At 40.0% G+C, this 17,364-nt stretch overlaps 1 protein-coding gene across 1 annotated transcript; it reads right to left on the reverse strand.

Moving 5' to 3' along the window:
- Positions 1-318: 318 nt before the first annotated feature.
- Positions 319-5,573, reverse strand: LOC130997177 (NPL4-like protein 2). Its single transcript, XM_057922431.1, has 2 exons — positions 4,260-5,573; positions 319-684 (listed from the first exon to the last, which is right to left on the reverse strand). The coding sequence occupies exons 1-2, from the start codon at positions 5,238-5,240 to the stop codon at positions 430-432; spliced, it is 1,236 nt and encodes a 411-aa protein (XP_057778414.1). The 5' UTR covers positions 5,241-5,573; the 3' UTR covers positions 319-429.
- Between the last annotated feature and the right edge of the window lie 11,791 nt (positions 5,574-17,364).

The raw sequence follows: 17,364 nt of genomic DNA on the forward strand, positions 1-17,364 counted from the left end.
GCAAGGGAAAAAAACCCCACCCGCCAATTACAAATGGATTGCTTACAAAATAGTTGAAACGTTATGTATAAAATTATCTAAATCGAAACATTGCAACATTGCTCATAAGTGGTACTTTCCCCTATCTAAAAAATTTAAAGCCAGAATGCGACGAGCCATAGAAACAAACATCGAGCACAAGTTCTTTTTATTGCTAATATAGAGAGTCTCATCACTTAATTCCCAATTCCAATGATGTTTTACGACTGCAGTTTATAGTGATGGAACAGCAGAATCTCATGCAAGAAAAACATGATGCCAATAAGAGCAAAAGAGAAATATCAAAGCAGCAGAATACTGAAACTATATTTCATAAATAACAACCAAGGAAAGAAAGCACTATAAATGTAAGGGTTCAATTTAACGATACACAGCTCGATTCAGAGCTCACTAATTAGCACTGGCCAACGACTCAATCAATATCTGGTATCCTTCAGGTACTATGGCCTGTGTCTGTACACACCCCGCCAATGCTGGGACGTCGGAGTTCACGTCTAGAAACCTCGCAAGCAACAGTAGCAGATGAAAGTCCGAAATCCGTTTCACAAAAGGGAGATTCTTTGCCCGATCCAGATGGTTCTTTAACGCCTTCATTGTCACAAGGGTGTTCCTGTTCTCAATGGGAAATGTCGAAGAAAGTGGACCCTGAAATTATCGTGAGAGCTTCCATCAGTGATAGAAAAACATTTATCCAAGTTATGCACAAGAAAACATGTCATGTAAGCATATGTGCCCAACCAACGATGACTGGAACGCAAATAGTGCATACAGATACAGTTAGAAAAATCGTATGTGCCCAACCAACTATGTACTGCAAAAGTCAATTTCAGTCACTTGATCTTGTAAAGATTCATAGCCACAATGAAGTGGCACAGATACAGTTCTCGAGCAGCAATGTAACTGGAATTCGTAAAACCAAGGTCAAACTACAAGCATAGTAAAGTCTATAGTCCATATTTAGCCACATTAGAGGCAGGCAGCAACTACTAATGAAAATGCTGGTAGAATGCCATTTTGTGAAGATTCCCTTCCGAACAATAACCTCAACCTCCCTTACTAGCCTATTATCAGAAAGGGTGTCATGACATGATTCAATTCAAACTATTCAATTGTTAGGCCCTAAATTGGATCAATTGCTAATTTCACAGACAGCAGCAGATCTAAAATGTAGAGAGCATATACAGTCATACAGACCCCCGAAGAAGAGATGCAAGTGTTGGAACAGAAATATGCCGCCCAACAGTAACCAAACTCACTCTGATGCTACTAGGAGGTTGAGAACAAGAATACTGTCATATCCAGATTCCAGATTCGATATACAAACTCTAAGTTAAAGAAACTTAACTATGACTCAAATACTCTATACCAGAATTCATGCACACGATAACAAGCTAATTTGTATTCAAAAGCAGCGAACAAGATTACGCAACAGCATTCAGTGAAAGAAAATTACAAATCAACAGCAAAAAGGAGCTAGAAACAACAACCTACTCAGCATCATTTGCTTCCATTGAAACAAAAAGAAAATTAATAGCTCTGTTTTATTCTCTTAGGCTTAGCTCTACTTCGTAATGAAAACACAAACAAACTATAGCACAAGCATGATATATGAAGTCAGCAGAGGTCTCCAGCAGGAGTGATTTAATCAAACATTGATCAAACTGGATCTCGAAACAGGTTTGTCCTTTTGATAATAGCTTCAGGAATTATTTTCTTGTTGCCACAATGAGAATGGATTTGTAAACTATAAAGGATGGACACAAACAATGGTCTAAATATTCTGCTGGTAGATTCATGAGAAGATTCAGATAAGCTCGATGGAAGGACGAAAGGTGCAAGTTATGAACATGCCAAGTGTTCAAACAGGTGGGCTACGGAGTGAAGGGTATTTTGAGCTGAAAGAGAATCCAACCCAAACTTTATATTGAAAGTCAAACCTGCCCCAAGTGCCAAGCACCGATATTTCTTCCTGCTCAAGCAGAAAATTTGCAAACTCGACTAAGATAACTTTTCTGATGATCATAAATGACTCAACTCTATTTCATTAATAATGAAAAGAACTAGGGCTCCTTTAGCAAAAGCACAGTCAATCTGTTTATTCCGATCCTGAATAACTTAACCCAGTACAAGCCTTTGAAGATGCCTTTTCCGATGCATGCATATGAACCTATACAACAACTGGCTCTAGCTGAGGATCCATGAGATTTCTAACATATCAACCCTTGAAGGAACAGTGGCATTCGTAGACAGAGGAGCAATCTCAGCAGCTGCTAGATGAGCCGGAATGGTTTAAACCCTTTATTTCACAAGAATTTGTTGGTGAACCTGGTCCAAGCGTCAAGCGCTGATCAGGAACAAACCTTCTTGTCCTAGTATAAAATCTGATTATCCTAAATGACTCAACTCTATTACTTAAATAACAAAATGAACTAGGGCTCCAGAAACAAAAGCCTGTGCATCCTCTTTATTTTTAATCCTGATTAACTTAACCATAAATAACTCAAATAAAAGATAACTACAAAAATAGAATAAGTAGAGAAATCAAGAATGGAAACTGTCGTAGCAATTCCTACCGGTAGGTTAGAGTTCATTCAAAGATGATGAGTAATAAGGTCAGAAATCGTATCTATAAGAGTGAGTTACCAGAGCAATGAACTCTATGATGACAATAAATCTCGGGTTGAATTGAAGGCATCACTCACAACAAGAATCAAATTGATTAAATGGGGGGCGCTAGTTAGAAAACAAGGAAAGAAATTAATGTAATTTATTACCAGACAAACACATGACTACACCTCAAATCTCTTGCCCTAATTCTAGCCACGGACCCGCTAAGATGGGTGGAGAACATTAGGCAATAATTTGGGGCGTGTTCTCTTCAACGGAAAGAGGTGGAAGACATATACTTTCACCATTTTCTTAGTCTTTTCACATGTTCCATAGGGTTAATTTTCCCCAGGAAAGATTGAATTTTTTTCCAAGCAGCCCCCTTCCCTCCTTTTCATTCCAATTCATGATAATATTATCATATGACTATTTTTTACGTTTTTCCATCTTAAAGAACATGAGATAAAAAAATGTGCGAACTACTAAAATGTAACAAAATTTTCGCTTATTTTTTTATCCCTCTTTTTCTTATAATCAATTTGCAACTAAAGAGAACGCACCCTCAAGAGATAAACAAATGGTATTATGAGTAGTGGTCACGACTAGGGATTGCGCATCAAAGAAGATACATTTACATGGTTTTCAAGGAATAAATGATGTCATCATGTGTTCCAGAAAACATTTTCTATTAAAAATGTCATTGTGCTCTTCATTATAGTTAGTCAGAAAAGATTACCAACTAAGGACACCATGTCAACATTGCTTTCACATAGCTAGTGGTTGAATAAATTAACTTACAGTGATGATTTGCAAGAATGATGTGTCAAAGTGGAAAGTTGTGCCCCAATAAAAGAAAATGATTTTGGTCAAAGAGAATGAACTGCAACGCCATTCTTCCATTTGTAATGGTAATTTTTTTTACTAGAAGTTTGAAAAGCACGCTGACACAAGAGAAGAAGACAACATTCACTTTGGTTCAAGCACTAGAAAGACAAACAACAAAAGAATCATATTTGAGGGTATTGAGCTTGCATTGTGGGCTGCATTCAACTAAGAAGAATATCTTGGTTTTGGAAAATATTCCCAAAATATGATCTCTGAGGGGCAGTTAGTAGTCAGTTAGAAGTCTCGTCCATAGGATTCACTCTACCCTAGCTAGTCCAAGCCAAATAACACATACTCAACTCAATTATTCTATGAAGCATAGTCCCTTGTTTACTATGATGGATTGAAGCTTTAGGATATATGAAGACCCTTGATAATTTCCATCATTTGAGCTAGTGTTGCTTAATTCATATTCCATTGAGAGGGTGAGATTGAAGAAATTCTAGTCTTGAGGATAAAAATACTAATCATGTTTTTATGAATCATGCAAGGTAACCGCCCCTAAAAGAATAAACAGTCATGTTGTTAAGCTACACGAGAAACTCACAGGTATGCAACCCCAATCAATACCATCAAACATATAATTCAAATTAGCTAACCAATCTCTAGCTGAACCATTGATAAATTTCTAGGAACTGGCGCAATGTAGTTTCAATAAATAAATAAATAACAAATGCATAACGACAAAGAAAGAAAATTTCCTCAGGCAAAACAGAAAAAAGGCTAACCTGGTGATCAACAATCTTAACAACCACCATGAAGAAGTCATTATCCACATCTTTGGTGTCTTTCCCTCCAACGACGACGTCCTTCTTCATCCTCGACAGCTTGGGATCAATCTCCTCTTGGAGATCCCGCTCGAACCAGCCCTCTTTAAACAACCTAACACACATATCACTCATTTGAAAAGCCTCAAAATGCACAGCTGCTCCTCCATCCTCATTCACCTCCAGTTTCACCACAGCAGTCACCCACTCTTTCAAATCCCCCTCCGCCTGCAGCTCCACCGCCTGCAAAACCTCCGAATTCGACATCGTGTAATCCTTCTTATCTTGACTGACCGTCTGCGTGAATATAAAACCCACCTTCCTCATCCCCAGCCCCAAAGCTATGGCCTCAACCAACTTCTCCTCATCAGGGTCCCTCAAGAGGATCAAATTCTCCTCCGTCCCCTGCTGCGGCGGCTCGTAGATGAAATCCACCTCCACCTTCCCCTCCTCCGACACCGTCCCGTACATAAAACCACCGCGCTTCACCGCAAAAGCCAAGCTTTCATTCACATAATGCTGGAACGCATTCGCGGCGTCGCGATCAAAGGAGACGAGCTCGCAATGAGGGTTCTCCTGGTGCGTGATCCTCATCTGCTTGGCAATCAAGTCGTCCATGGTCATCTTCTTCCCGAACGAGCCCGAGGGGTGGAAGGTCGGCCCCACCACCGTGCGCTCGCCCTCGTAGGCGAGGTAGACAATTGAGCCGTGGCCGATGTTAAGCGCGCCAAGACCAGTGTTTGGGTCGATCATGTCCGTGAACCGGGTCAGATCGGTTTGGGTTTTGGCAAGAAGCAAATTTTGATTGGTGGAGAGAATCTGGGCTTGCACGGGCACCCGGAGCTGGGATTCGATCGCCGACTTGAGCGCGGCGACGGTGGCGCGCGGGTTGTCGATTGAGACCCGCTCCAGACCGTCGCGGCTCCGGATTCTGATCATCATCTTTGCTGGACTATGCAGGGACAAGTGGTTTCGGAATTTCGACAAACAGTTGGTGCGCGTTGGTGCAATCCTATTCCGCAAAATATATATATATAGGATACTAAGCAGTGATTGTGAGGAATTGAATAATTGGAGAAGAAGAAAAGAGTTTGGAGTAGGGAAGGAGACGAGAATTTAGGAAAGATTTTATAGTGGAGCACGCTTCTTTTTTTCTTTTCTTTTTTTTCTTTTGGGTTTCGGGGCTTCTCTCTCTTCTACTTCGACTTCTACTTCAACTCTGTCCCCCCATTCACAATATAGTCCCTTCAGCTTCCACAATTTCATTCTAAACTCTTTTTAGGGGAATTTCATTCTAAATTATCCTTTTATGTTTCATTATGAGTAAAATTTTGAAGTAGCCAAAATGAAACATAAAACACAATTTATGGGCACTCATTGAAAAAACATAAAATTTGGCAATTTTTATTGATTTTGGACGTTTTTACCCTTAATGAGACGGACCGAGTAGGATCAGGTACGCGGGTCGCGTGTGGGGTCGGGTTAGGCACTTATGGCACTATTAGTGCCATAAGTGCCAAGATTTTACTTGGTTTTATTTTGGATTTCCGTTAGCACTTATGGCTGCTAACGAAAATCCAAAATAAAACCAAGTAAAATGGTCATTTTGGCATTTATGACACTAATAGTGCTATAAGTGTCAACGGAAATTCAAAATAAAATCAAATAAAATTTTGGCATTTATGGCACTAATAGTGTCATAAGTGCCAACGGAAATCCAAAATATAAAATCAAGTAAAATGGTCCTCTTGGCACTAATAGTGTCATAAGTGTCAAACGTGCAGAACAAATACATAAACAACAACAATAGAATCAATAAATCATGATGTGAAGAAGATGAAGCACATGAAACAAACAAACAAACAAAAAATCCTAAATAGATCATCTAAACCCTAAATGGATAATCTAAACCCTAAATGGAACATCTAAACCCTACGGAGAAGTGTTTAAAAAATTGTATATTTAACACTTATGGCACTATTAGTGCCATAAGTGCCATACGCGTAGCACAAATACAGAAACAACAACAATAGAATGAAGAAATCACGATGTGAAGAAGATGAAGCACATGAAACAAACAAACAAACAAAAAACAAACAAAATCTCGCACCAAAACTCGTCGGATCACTACAAATTTGTCGAAAGCGACAAGAGAGAGAGAGAGAGAGAGGAGGGAAGAACGACTGCGGAATTGAAATCACGATCGATTTCTACAGATGTTTGCAATTCATCGACGCGGAAAAGAGAGAGCGAGAGGAGGGAAGCACGCCGTCGGAATTAAAATCATGATCGATTTCTACCGATTTCTGCTCTTCATCAACGCGGAAGAGAGAGAGAGAGGGGAGGGAAGCACGCCGCCGAAATTAGAATCACGACCGATTTCTACCATTCATCATTGACACGGAAGAGAGAGAGAGCGCGCGAGAGAGAGAGAGAGGAGGGAAGCTTGGATCACACGTACTGTTACTAGGTTGGAGGTTGGAGATGGGTTGGAGATGGATTCAAGTTAAAAGGGTAAGTTAGTCATACCACCTAAAAAATGGCCAAAATATAATTTTTTTCAATTGAGGGCTAAAAATTGAGTTTGTAAGCTCAATAGGGCCATCCGGCTCTATTGTTTCTTTCGTTATTATCTACCAGCACGTTTATCTATGTCATGCAATGTGATGCATAGCGTATATTAAAATTAAATGATATATTTAAATAAATAAATATACTATATATTTTAAAAATAAAATAAAATAATTCGCATAAATTACTCAATAAAATTTTAATTTGAAAACATAAATTTTCAATTTTATATAGAGTTTAATGATAATTATAGTTATTGGATTATTTTAAATTATTTAGTAATAGAGTATTATGTGTCATAATAAATAAATATTTTCATACACAAATATAAATCCAAAAAGGGTCAAAATTTAAAATACCCACCTTCATAACTTATCTATCAAAAATACCCACTTTCACAAAACACATATCAACCATATCCAACTCATAATAAATGACAAAACTACCCTTCAACAAATCCTCAACATATTCATCATCATACCATTCCATGTTCAAATTAGAAATAGTCTAAAAAGACATTATCAGGCCCAACATGCTTCCGTAACACTTCGAAATATATCTTAAATTTAAACCAACATTATACCTTTGTCGACTGGTCTTCTTCAGGAGTCAGTTCGTTGCGTTTTACGGCTCGTCTGCCCACCCGGCACGTACCAACCACGCACTCGCAAGAGATGGTTGCAACCTTTCTCCTTCACTAAGTGTCGACTAAATAATATGTTGGAAAAATAAAGAAAATATTTTTACTCAACCGGAATAGTTGGACAAAAACTAAGCGTTTATAGAGGAATTATATAATAATTAATTTATTTCATAAATCTTCCTCAAGGGAGGAGACTAGCTTGTTTAGCTACTCATAGTAGCTAATACTTGTGTACATAAAAAGGAAACTAAAACTAAAATGAAAAACTTTGAAAACTAAAATTTAAAATACAAAGATAATTTTTCTAGAGAAAAGAAGTGGTGTGTGAAAATGTGTTGTGATTTTCGGATGCTTCTTCTCTTCAGAACTTGGGTTTATATAGAGGTTTGAATCCCTCTATTATTGCTCGGTTGTTGGCCTCGGATGCTTTCTCAGTGGCCAGCTTTATTGAATATGACCTCCACCTTCTTTTGTCGGCCTTGATTGCCGACATTTGTTAGTTGTCATCACATGGTGCTGGACCCTTGCTTTATCGTTTTGTGATAATGCTGGTAGGGACTGGCTGCTTTTCCCTTCCACTCACGTTTGTCCTGGAGCGTTTGGTGAGTGGTCCTCCTGTCATTCCACCCACTTTTATCATTTCTTTTGTGGGTGCGATCCTTGCTGTGAATCACATGATTCACTTTGCTTTGTCGGCCACCTTACTTTTTTGGTGCCCGAGGGTTTCTTCCTTTTGGAGTCTGATGTTCGTCATGTTCATCAGACCGGAACCTCCTTCTGTCAGGCTTCGGGAAGAAACCTTTGCCGAATTCTGGCTCCTTCTGCGTTGAACATTGATCGCAGACCTTCTCAATCCAATGGCCCAGATGAGCCATGTTGCAAAATTTGCGACGAGTCTCCTTGCTCCCCGCTATCTTATTTTCCCACAACATTTGCCGTTTATTTTCAAAGGATTTTTCGGCAAAAGGGGTCGTAGTTCCTGTCATTGTGTTAACCAGGAACGTTTCCAGATCTGAGCTCTGGTAGAACTTGAATCTGGACTTCATTTTATCCATCTCTGTGAGACAGACCCATAGACCCCATGCTCGTCTAGTGGAGATTTGGTCCTCCTTGAATGTTGAGACGATTGCGGCCTGGAAATTGGGAACTTTGATCCTGTTCAGGGCTCCCGTGTCAGGTCTCCGAAGCTTGATGAAGTGGAAAGCTTCACGGATTCCTTTTCCAACTGGCTCTGGTGCTGCGCTGAAAAAGTACAATTCCAGAACATCTCCCCGTTTGAGGGACTCATTGTTCTCCCATGCATCAAACACCGTTTTCTGGATCCATTTGGGTAGACCCTTGATCTCGGTGAAGGCTGGAGAGGTGGTATAAACTGAGGCTAACGCTCCGAACTCATACCATTCCTTGACGTCGTTTGGATTGGCTCTCGGGGTTGTCCAAACTCGAGGATATTTTCCTGCAACATCAACCCGGCAATTTCCTGGATTAATGCCTTTTCTTGTGAGAAGTTTCTCCCACCTGTCTTGATACATCTGCCAAGAAGGAGAAATATCAATAAAATCAGTATCAACCTTAACTTGGCCTGTCATGGGCCTAAGATTGATCTCTTCCTCTTTTACCCCAGAGGTGGAGGGTTGACATGTTGATTCAGGGTGTGACCCCTTAACAACATCTTTTCCTCGAGGGTCCGGTTGTGAAACCATTGCCTCAGAACTTGGGCTAGGGGTACTTGAATCCCCTGCTACAGGTAATCCGCCCTGTACGGAAAGCGTTGCTTTAATCCGATTATCTCGGATAACGTGCAAGAGCGGCTTGTTGGTTACTTCTTGAAGATTGAACATCTTCATGAAGCATGCATCAATTTGGTTAGATACTTGAGCTTTGTCAGCTGCTTGTATCTTCCCTGCTTGTTTGGTGTGTAGAACACACTTTTGCCATTCCTGTTGTAGCAACTCTAAACTTTCAAAGAGCTGCGTCTGTTTTGCTTCGATGGCCTCCACCTCAGGGAGCTCCATCCCTTGTTAGGAAATCTGCAAGAACATTTTGATCAGATTTCAAGATGACAATATCATAATCATAATATTGGCATTCTGCTTGTCATCTAAGCAATCTAGCCTTTTCAGGTTTAGATTCTATCTTTTTTGTTAAGAAAGCTTTAACATTAGTGTTATCTACTTTCAAAACGAATTTCTTAGCAAGTAAGAAAAGCGGCCATTTTTTAAACGCCTTTCGCACTGCAAAGAATTCCTTTTCGTTGATGTGCCACCGCACAGCTTCGTTGTCGGAGAAGAGACCGCTACAATATCTGCAAGGTTCTTCTCCATAGGGGGTGATCTTTGTGAGCACGGCTGCCCACCCGAAATCACTTGCGTCTGTATAGAGGACCAGGTCATCCTCATCTTGTGGTATTGAAAGTTTTGGGAGATTTTTGCAAATCTCTTTTAACTTCTTCATACCCTCCCGATGCTCCTCTTTCCAAATGAATGGAACATGTTTCTTTAGTAATGGACTGAAGACTTTTCGGTACTCTGCAAGATTTTTGATAAACATTCCTGCAAAGTTAACGACTCCAAGAAAACTTTGGAGCTGCTTCTTTTCTTTGAGATCCTCCGGGAAATTCTGGATCTTTTCCACAATATGATCTTGTAGAATAATTCCAGATTCATCGATCTCAATTCCCAGAAACTCCATCTTCTGGGTGGCTATGACTGCCTTCTTTTCAGACAGCACTAGTCCTTCTTGTTGGCAAACATCTGCAAAGATCTCCAGATGCCTGACATGTTCATGAATGTTTTTTGATGCAATGAGAATATCATCAATATAAACAAACATAAACGAAGAATAATCCTTGAAAAGATTATCCATCTTTCTTTGGAATATCTGAGGTGCGTTGGCTAGCCCCATCGGCATGACATTCCAGACATAATGTCCTTGTGGAGTTGAGAAGGCTGTAAACTTCTTACTCCCTTCCTCCATGCGAATCTGGTAGAAACCTGATTTGCAATCGAACTTTGAGAATACCCTTGCACTTCTGATGCAGTTGATAAGGTGTTCTCTACTCGGGATGAAGTATCCGTCAAATTCAAGAATATCATTAATCCCTTTATAATTAATGACTAATCTTGGCTTTCCTCGCTTGATCTCCCCATGATTTCTCACCAGAAATCCAGGACTGCTGTAGGGTGATCTTCCTTCTTCGATCAGCTTTAAATCAAGGTGTTCCTTGATTATGCTCATCATATCCTGTTGATCTCGAGGGTACATCAGGATAGGTCTGAACCTTACGAACTCATGCTCCTTTCCAGTTTTAACTTTCAAGATTGCTCTGAGCTGGTTCTTGTCCCACCATGCCAAAGGATCCTCATGGTAACACTTTTGGATTCTCCTTTTGACGTCGGCAATGGACACCTGTTCTTCTTCCTTGATATCTTTGTGTGATATCAGGGATACTTTGAGGATTTGAGTTTCTTCCTCGGAGAGATCTGGGAATCCCTCAGTTCTGCATTTGAGCAAAACTTCTCCAAATCTCCTTTGATCCTTCATTTGGGGTCTCCGGAGTCTGCCATCATCACCACGCTTGCTGCGGAATTTGATTGGCATTGAGCGATGAAAAGCTCCATTGAGCCTTTGCACAATGATCTTGTGATCACAATTGGTTGTGAACACTATCCTCCTAGCTTCGTTGTCTTGTATATACCGCTTGAAGCTTTGCAGAAAATTATTTTCGAATAATATATCTGCTCCGGTATCATGGAAATAAATTGGTGGAGTCTTGACCTTGTACCAAGGTGTCTGTCCTGCTCCGCCGATCAATATTTCCGTTTGTTTTACTCCCTTTGATAGAAGTAAGATCTTTTTGGAGAAATCCCTTCCTGCAATTCGAGGTAGATCTTCTTCCACTTCTGCTGGAAAAACTCCTCGTTTTGCTGTACAGATTCCTGCTCCCGAATCTACGTAAGCAGCAAAATATTCTGCTTTGAATTTCTCATACAACATCCCTACAGAGATGTATATCGAGAATGGACTTGTCATTGGATCATCCGTTTTTGGCGTCCAATTGTGATTTCCATTCCTCCTGATTTCCATGACCATGGTTTATATTTGTCAAGGAAATCTCGTCCTAAGATCAGGACGTCCGCTTCCTGTCCGGCTTGGCCTTCGGTCTGAATTTCAAAGCCTCCAATCTCCAGAGTTCCGATGTATCGGTTGTCTCCTGGATTTGCCAGATAATACAACGAACTACAAGGAAACTTGTTTTCCCTGTTTGTTGTATCAAATCTTGTGGAAACTTGTCTCCATCCTTTGGGACATTTGAGCTTGACTCTCATGTCCGGAACTGGTGTTTCCTGGATCGCCCTTCTCTCATACGAATGAGAGAAACTTCTTGTTATAGGTCCTGAAGTTAGCCTATTTCCTTGGAATGATAACCTTGGTGCTCCCAATCTGAGACTCTGAGTATGGCTGAGCACCTGCTTGTCTCCAATGTCGATGTCGATTTCTCCGATCTGAGGAATCTCCACTCGGTTTGGATTGACTGCCTTGGCTACCTCCTTGAATATTTCTGGAATTTCAATAAATTCTTTTCCCAGAAATAGCTCTGTGTGATGGGAATTTGATAAGGCATACGGGACTTGATAAGTCAGTGAGTATGGCCTATTTCCTCCCGTCATAAGTTCCTTCTTCTTGTAGTCCTGATAGAGAGTCAGGGCTCGGCTGAAGGATGAATCCTGTAGATTATAAGCGATTTGTGGGTAGAATTCGGTTATAATCCTCTTGGCATAGAGATTGCCCGAAAAAGCTCCAAGAACTGATTCTCTAGCATCTCTGATTCTTTTGTCGCAAAGTGCGACATCAATTGGTTGGTCTGTCCCTGGGGAGAGGGAGGATTTGATCACCAATTGAATTGCTCCAATATGAATCCATTTCATCGTGCTTGCGACTTCTGGCTTCATTTTCTTAAGATCCTGCATAATATCTTCGGTTTGTAACACCAAAATAGACATGATGCTTCCTTTTGGATGGAATCAAGCTATTTAAAACTCGATTCAATCTTCCATTGGAAAACCCTTGGTATGTCTGTACCTCTCCAGTTTCCCTATTGAGTTTCTTCACGAGCTTTTTCACTACTTCTTCCTGTGGAATCAGAAAATGGCTAGTGAATCCATTCTGATCCTCCTTCTGGATGTGGTGGACCTCGTGTTCTTCTTTAGTCTGACTCGTCTCCGGTTGATCCATCGGATATCTCCGAATCTTCAGAACTAATGACTTCTTCTTGCTCATATATACTCTCATCAGAGGATATATCTTCAAATTGATACACGGGTATCAAATTCTGGTAAAAGATAGCATCTTCGATATCCTGTGTGGATTCGAATCTTTTTATCCCTTTCTTCTCGTTGTCGGGGCAATTGGTAGAGATATGCCCCTTTGCACCGCATGACCAGCAATTGCAATCTTTGAAACTTTCATTTGCTTTGGCCTGAGTTCGCCTGAAAGTTTTTCTCGCCGGGATTCTCTTTTGATTTGAGAATCGATTTCTGGATGGTCCGCTCCGTTGGCCTGATTTGTAGGAGCGTGCCTTTTGTCTGGTCCACATAGTTCTTGGCTTCCAAGAACTTCTTCTAGACTTTCTTTCATAGGGTTGGTACCTATGTTTCTTTCGGCTCCTTCTTTGATATAGCAATTCAGCACCAATCTCTGTTGGAAGATCAATGTTGTTGCACATCAATGGGGATTTCTTATTGAGTCTCCTCAATCTCTTGAGATTCCTCTGGTCCGCTGCCTTCTGGCACCATTCGGACAGCTTCTTGTGGACATAAGACATCCTTCTTGAAGCAATATCAAGTGGATATCCTCCTGGTGAAACATACTCATTGATGAGCATCTCCCTCCATGGACTTGGAAACTTTGGGAAAAAGAGGTCCATGGCCTTCTGATCTTCAACCACCCCCATATGGACATATAGGGTGTACAGGCGCAGAAATTCATCGAGAGCTTTTGGCTCTAGCACCATCAATCTTAGATTGTAAAGTTCCTGTTGATATTTTTTGCGCTTTTCCTCTGCGAATCCTTCGAAAAAACCCATTCCCAAGAAATGGATTTTAATTTGTTTAGTAGTCACCTCAATGATTTCATAAATTGACGTGCTACTAAACATCTCCTCCCTTGCTGAGACCTCAATTTTATCCCAGTATTGTTTTGTCATTCCTGCCAAGCTGGCTTCGAAGATTCTGGCAAATTCTTTTTTGTCGTAATCTATTGTGGCAATCACGACTTTTAATGATGAAGCCCATTCGTCGATGAGACCCTCCCAATCTTTAAAACTGGCTTCGTCGAGGTTGAGAATCAATCCATATGGATGGATTGGTTCTAAGGTGACCTTTCCTACATGAGTATCCTGCATTTGAGGCCTACGTCGTCTGGTTCGTTGGAACTGGCTTGTATCTTCTTGAGCTGCTCCCTTCTTTGACGGTTCTCCTTCTTGAGGCTCGGTTTTGGGCACCTCATCTCCTTGGTTCATCTTTAGATCAACCATATTGAGGTTAGCAATTGATTCCTGTAGATCTTCTAATCCGATTATGTCAAGGCTATTCATGATATTTGCCTTTCATGATTCGGATTATGTCCTTCGGCTGCAACTCCTTGGGTGTTGCATCAAATAGAGATGGATACGTTGGGTCTTTGGACCATTGATTCCGAATTTTTCCAGAACATGGTTTTCGCCTTTCGATTTTCTCCATTCTTTTCTGGATATCACGCAAGAGGGTTAGTATTTCCTCTTGTTTGAGTGATATTTTGCTCATCTCCATTGGTAGCTCATACAGCTTGTTGCCGTAATATTCCACCATTTTTTGAATCTCCCGCAAGTTGACATTGTCGGAAGAGTCTGGCTCGATTTTATGGTAGCTTGGATAAGCTACTCCCGCCTTGTTTTTTGGTTCCATCAATCGTGTGACTGATGGGCCTCGTCTCTAGTTCGTTCTATCGCTGTTCTGGTTGCGGCGAATCTCATGAGGTTCTCATGGTAGAATTGGATACTCGCGATAATCTCGCGAATAAGCTCGATATCTCCTCCTCGTCGTAAGTTGGTAACGAGGGCTCGATTGTTCCAGTTGAGATCGCCTATTAGACGACTGGTTTCTTCCTCCAGATGTTGGAGAGAATTCCTGTATCGTACACATCTCGGACACTCGTCCGGATCCATAATTTTAAGTGGAGTCTCCTCCCACATAGGTTAATCATAAAATAAATTAAAAATAATATAATTCCTCTATAAAAACCCGCTCTGATACCATTTTGAGAAGCGCGGGATAAATTTGAACAAGGATCAATTAAAACGTTTTTTGCTTAAAAGTACGTGGCATTGTCTCACAGTCCAGACCCAGATTACAGAGTAACCTATCGGGCACGAGGAAAGTTTCCAGCCGATATACCATTCAAGCTTAATCTTAAATATATTTAGGCAAAAGATGAAGGATAAAGAGAGATTAAGTATAAGGGTAGAAATGGTATTTCACTATGAAGTGGGTATTTTTCATAGATGTTTTATATAGGTGGGTAGATTTGATAGATGTATTATAAAAGTGGGTATTAAAAACCATTTGCCCATAAAAAAATATAACATTTAATTGAAGAGAGAGAAAATAAAATATTTTGAATTTTAATATTTTTATAATTTATTTGTTTTAAATTAATTTTTTATCATTTTTTTTACGATAGATCTTGTCACGAACTTAAAATTTAAGATTCCTATTGAATATTTTTTCATAAATCAAATTTAACAATGTTAGAAAAGAATTAAAATAAAATAAAAAGAGAAGAGATAGAAATTGATATGAAAAAAGAAGAAAAAAAAATCGTAAGAGACGAAAGTGAAAAAGAGAGTGGAAAAAATTATTTTCCACTCATAACACACTCAACCACTTTATTAAAACTCGTGTCATTCTCAAATTGATACTAATGGTTGCGATGGAAGGAGTATTAGTTATTCGATCCGGTTTAAATTTATAAACATAGGATATTATAATATTTTGTTTAAAATATTTATACCTATCTAAAATGAAATGATAAATTCAAATACTCCCTCCGTCCCAGCTTTTGGTATCCAGTTGAGAACGACACGGGTTTTAATAAAGTGATTGATATGTTGTGAGTGGAATAAGGGTCCCACATTTTATGTGAGAGTTAAAATAATTAAAGTGGAGTAAGGGCCCCACCTACTTTTACTAAAAATAGAAGTGGATACCAAAATGTGGGACGACCAAAAAAGGAAAGTTGGATACTAAAAGCTGGGACGGAGGGAGTATTTCTTTAAGTTAAAAAGATTTGTTAGGTCCCGGGGGGTCTCGAATAGGTGTATGGGAGGGGGAATACACTTATGGGCTATTTTCACAAAATCCTCAATCAGAGGGATCTCAAGATAGAGATCTAAACGAAACTTTACACGCAAACAAAGACACCTGTTGACTGAAAATAGTTTTGACCGAACAGGGTTGACGACTGATACTGAACGCTCTTCAGTAAGGAGTTATCAGTTAAGCTACTGTAACTTAACTGATGCACTTATGGGCTTTAGTCGAGTTTGCTAAAACAGAGATGATAACACTCTTCCTGACTATCAAAAGATAGATCAGTCAGACTGATATCATACGCAGCGAAAATTAAACTTAGTTTCGCAATAGCCTCGGTAGAGCACGTTGTTGGTCTTAGGTTTCTCTTTGTCGTTAATTAGTATTCAGTTTATCAATTGAAACAACACAAGTAAGAATGTAAAACTGAAAGCGATAAACAACACATAGACTTTTACGTGGTTCGGAAAAACCCTTTCCTACATCCACGGTCGGTTGATCAGACCAACAATCCACTCCGCAAGTGCTTAACAGGTGCACTGCAAACCAAACCGTGTGCTTGCCGGGTGCACACAACCGTACCACTGAAGAAAACCCTTCTTCAGTACCCACGCTTCACTCGCGTCGGATTTCTCTTGCTTAGCACAACCCACACTAAGACTCTCAGAGACAGAAAACCCTTCTGACCTCTGAATCACTCAAAACACTCAAATCTTTCTTTTGGAAAGGAGGTTTGAACGAGTGCCAACTATACTGCAAAGAACAAGTTCTTTGTAGCAAGTTTGACCTTGGCTTCTGGGTAAACAGAGGTTTGCCTAAGGTCTAAGAAAATGTATGTAATCAGCAGTGACTGATTTTGGCTTTGGAATTCTCTTCTTCGATTCAAGCTTTGGGGAGGTTAAGCTTTAGGCTGAGTAGCAATTTCGGCAGAGCTTCAACTTATGTCGTTGAATCGGTGAAGATTGAAGTTGATCCTCAAGCGCTATTTGTAGGAGAACTCTTGAATAGATTCGTTGGCGTAGAGCGTCCTCAAGATTTCTTCCGTTGGAGAGCAATTCGAATTTGGGCTGAGGCTTCAATCTTCGAGGTTTCTTATTTGGTGGAAACGGCTCTCTTGAAGGACATGAGATGTGACGTCTCTGATAAAGTAACCACCAAATAGGAATGACCTCTGCAGAGATAAGATCCTGAGATCTCTGCATTTAATGCGGCTGTACTCTTGTGAGTACGTGGCTTCCTTTGAACGTTGGAAGATCAGTCCGAGGAAGAATGATCAACTGATACTTGACTTTAGTATCAGTCTGTGGCACGCATTAAGTAATCAGTACCAAACTGATTCTTCAACTGATACTTCAGTTGGTATCTTCAGTCTTCAGTCCTTCGTTCTTCAGTCTTCCAAACCGCATACTAAACTAGAAACGAACTCTAACACTTGAGTTCAAAAACTGTTCTAGTCTATTACAATTAAGACCTATGAATTTTGGTATCATCAAAATAAGGATTA

The sequence above is a fragment of the Salvia miltiorrhiza genome, chromosome 8, assembly GCF_028751815.1.
Source record: "Salvia miltiorrhiza cultivar Shanhuang (shh) chromosome 8, IMPLAD_Smil_shh, whole genome shotgun sequence".
NCBI lineage: Eukaryota > Viridiplantae > Streptophyta > Magnoliopsida > Lamiales > Lamiaceae > Salvia > Salvia miltiorrhiza.

What these genes read in the sequence shown, in the direction of transcription:
- LOC130997177 (XM_057922431.1), bottom strand. Translation starts at nt 5,240, where the DNA reads ATGATGATCAGAATCCGGAGCCGCGACGGTCTGGAGCGGGTCTCAATC. An exon ending in TTAAGATTGTTGATCACCAG is followed by an intron (nt 685 to 4,259) that starts GTTAGCCTTTTT and finishes CGATAATTTCAG; the next exon opens with GGTCCACTTTCTTCGACATT.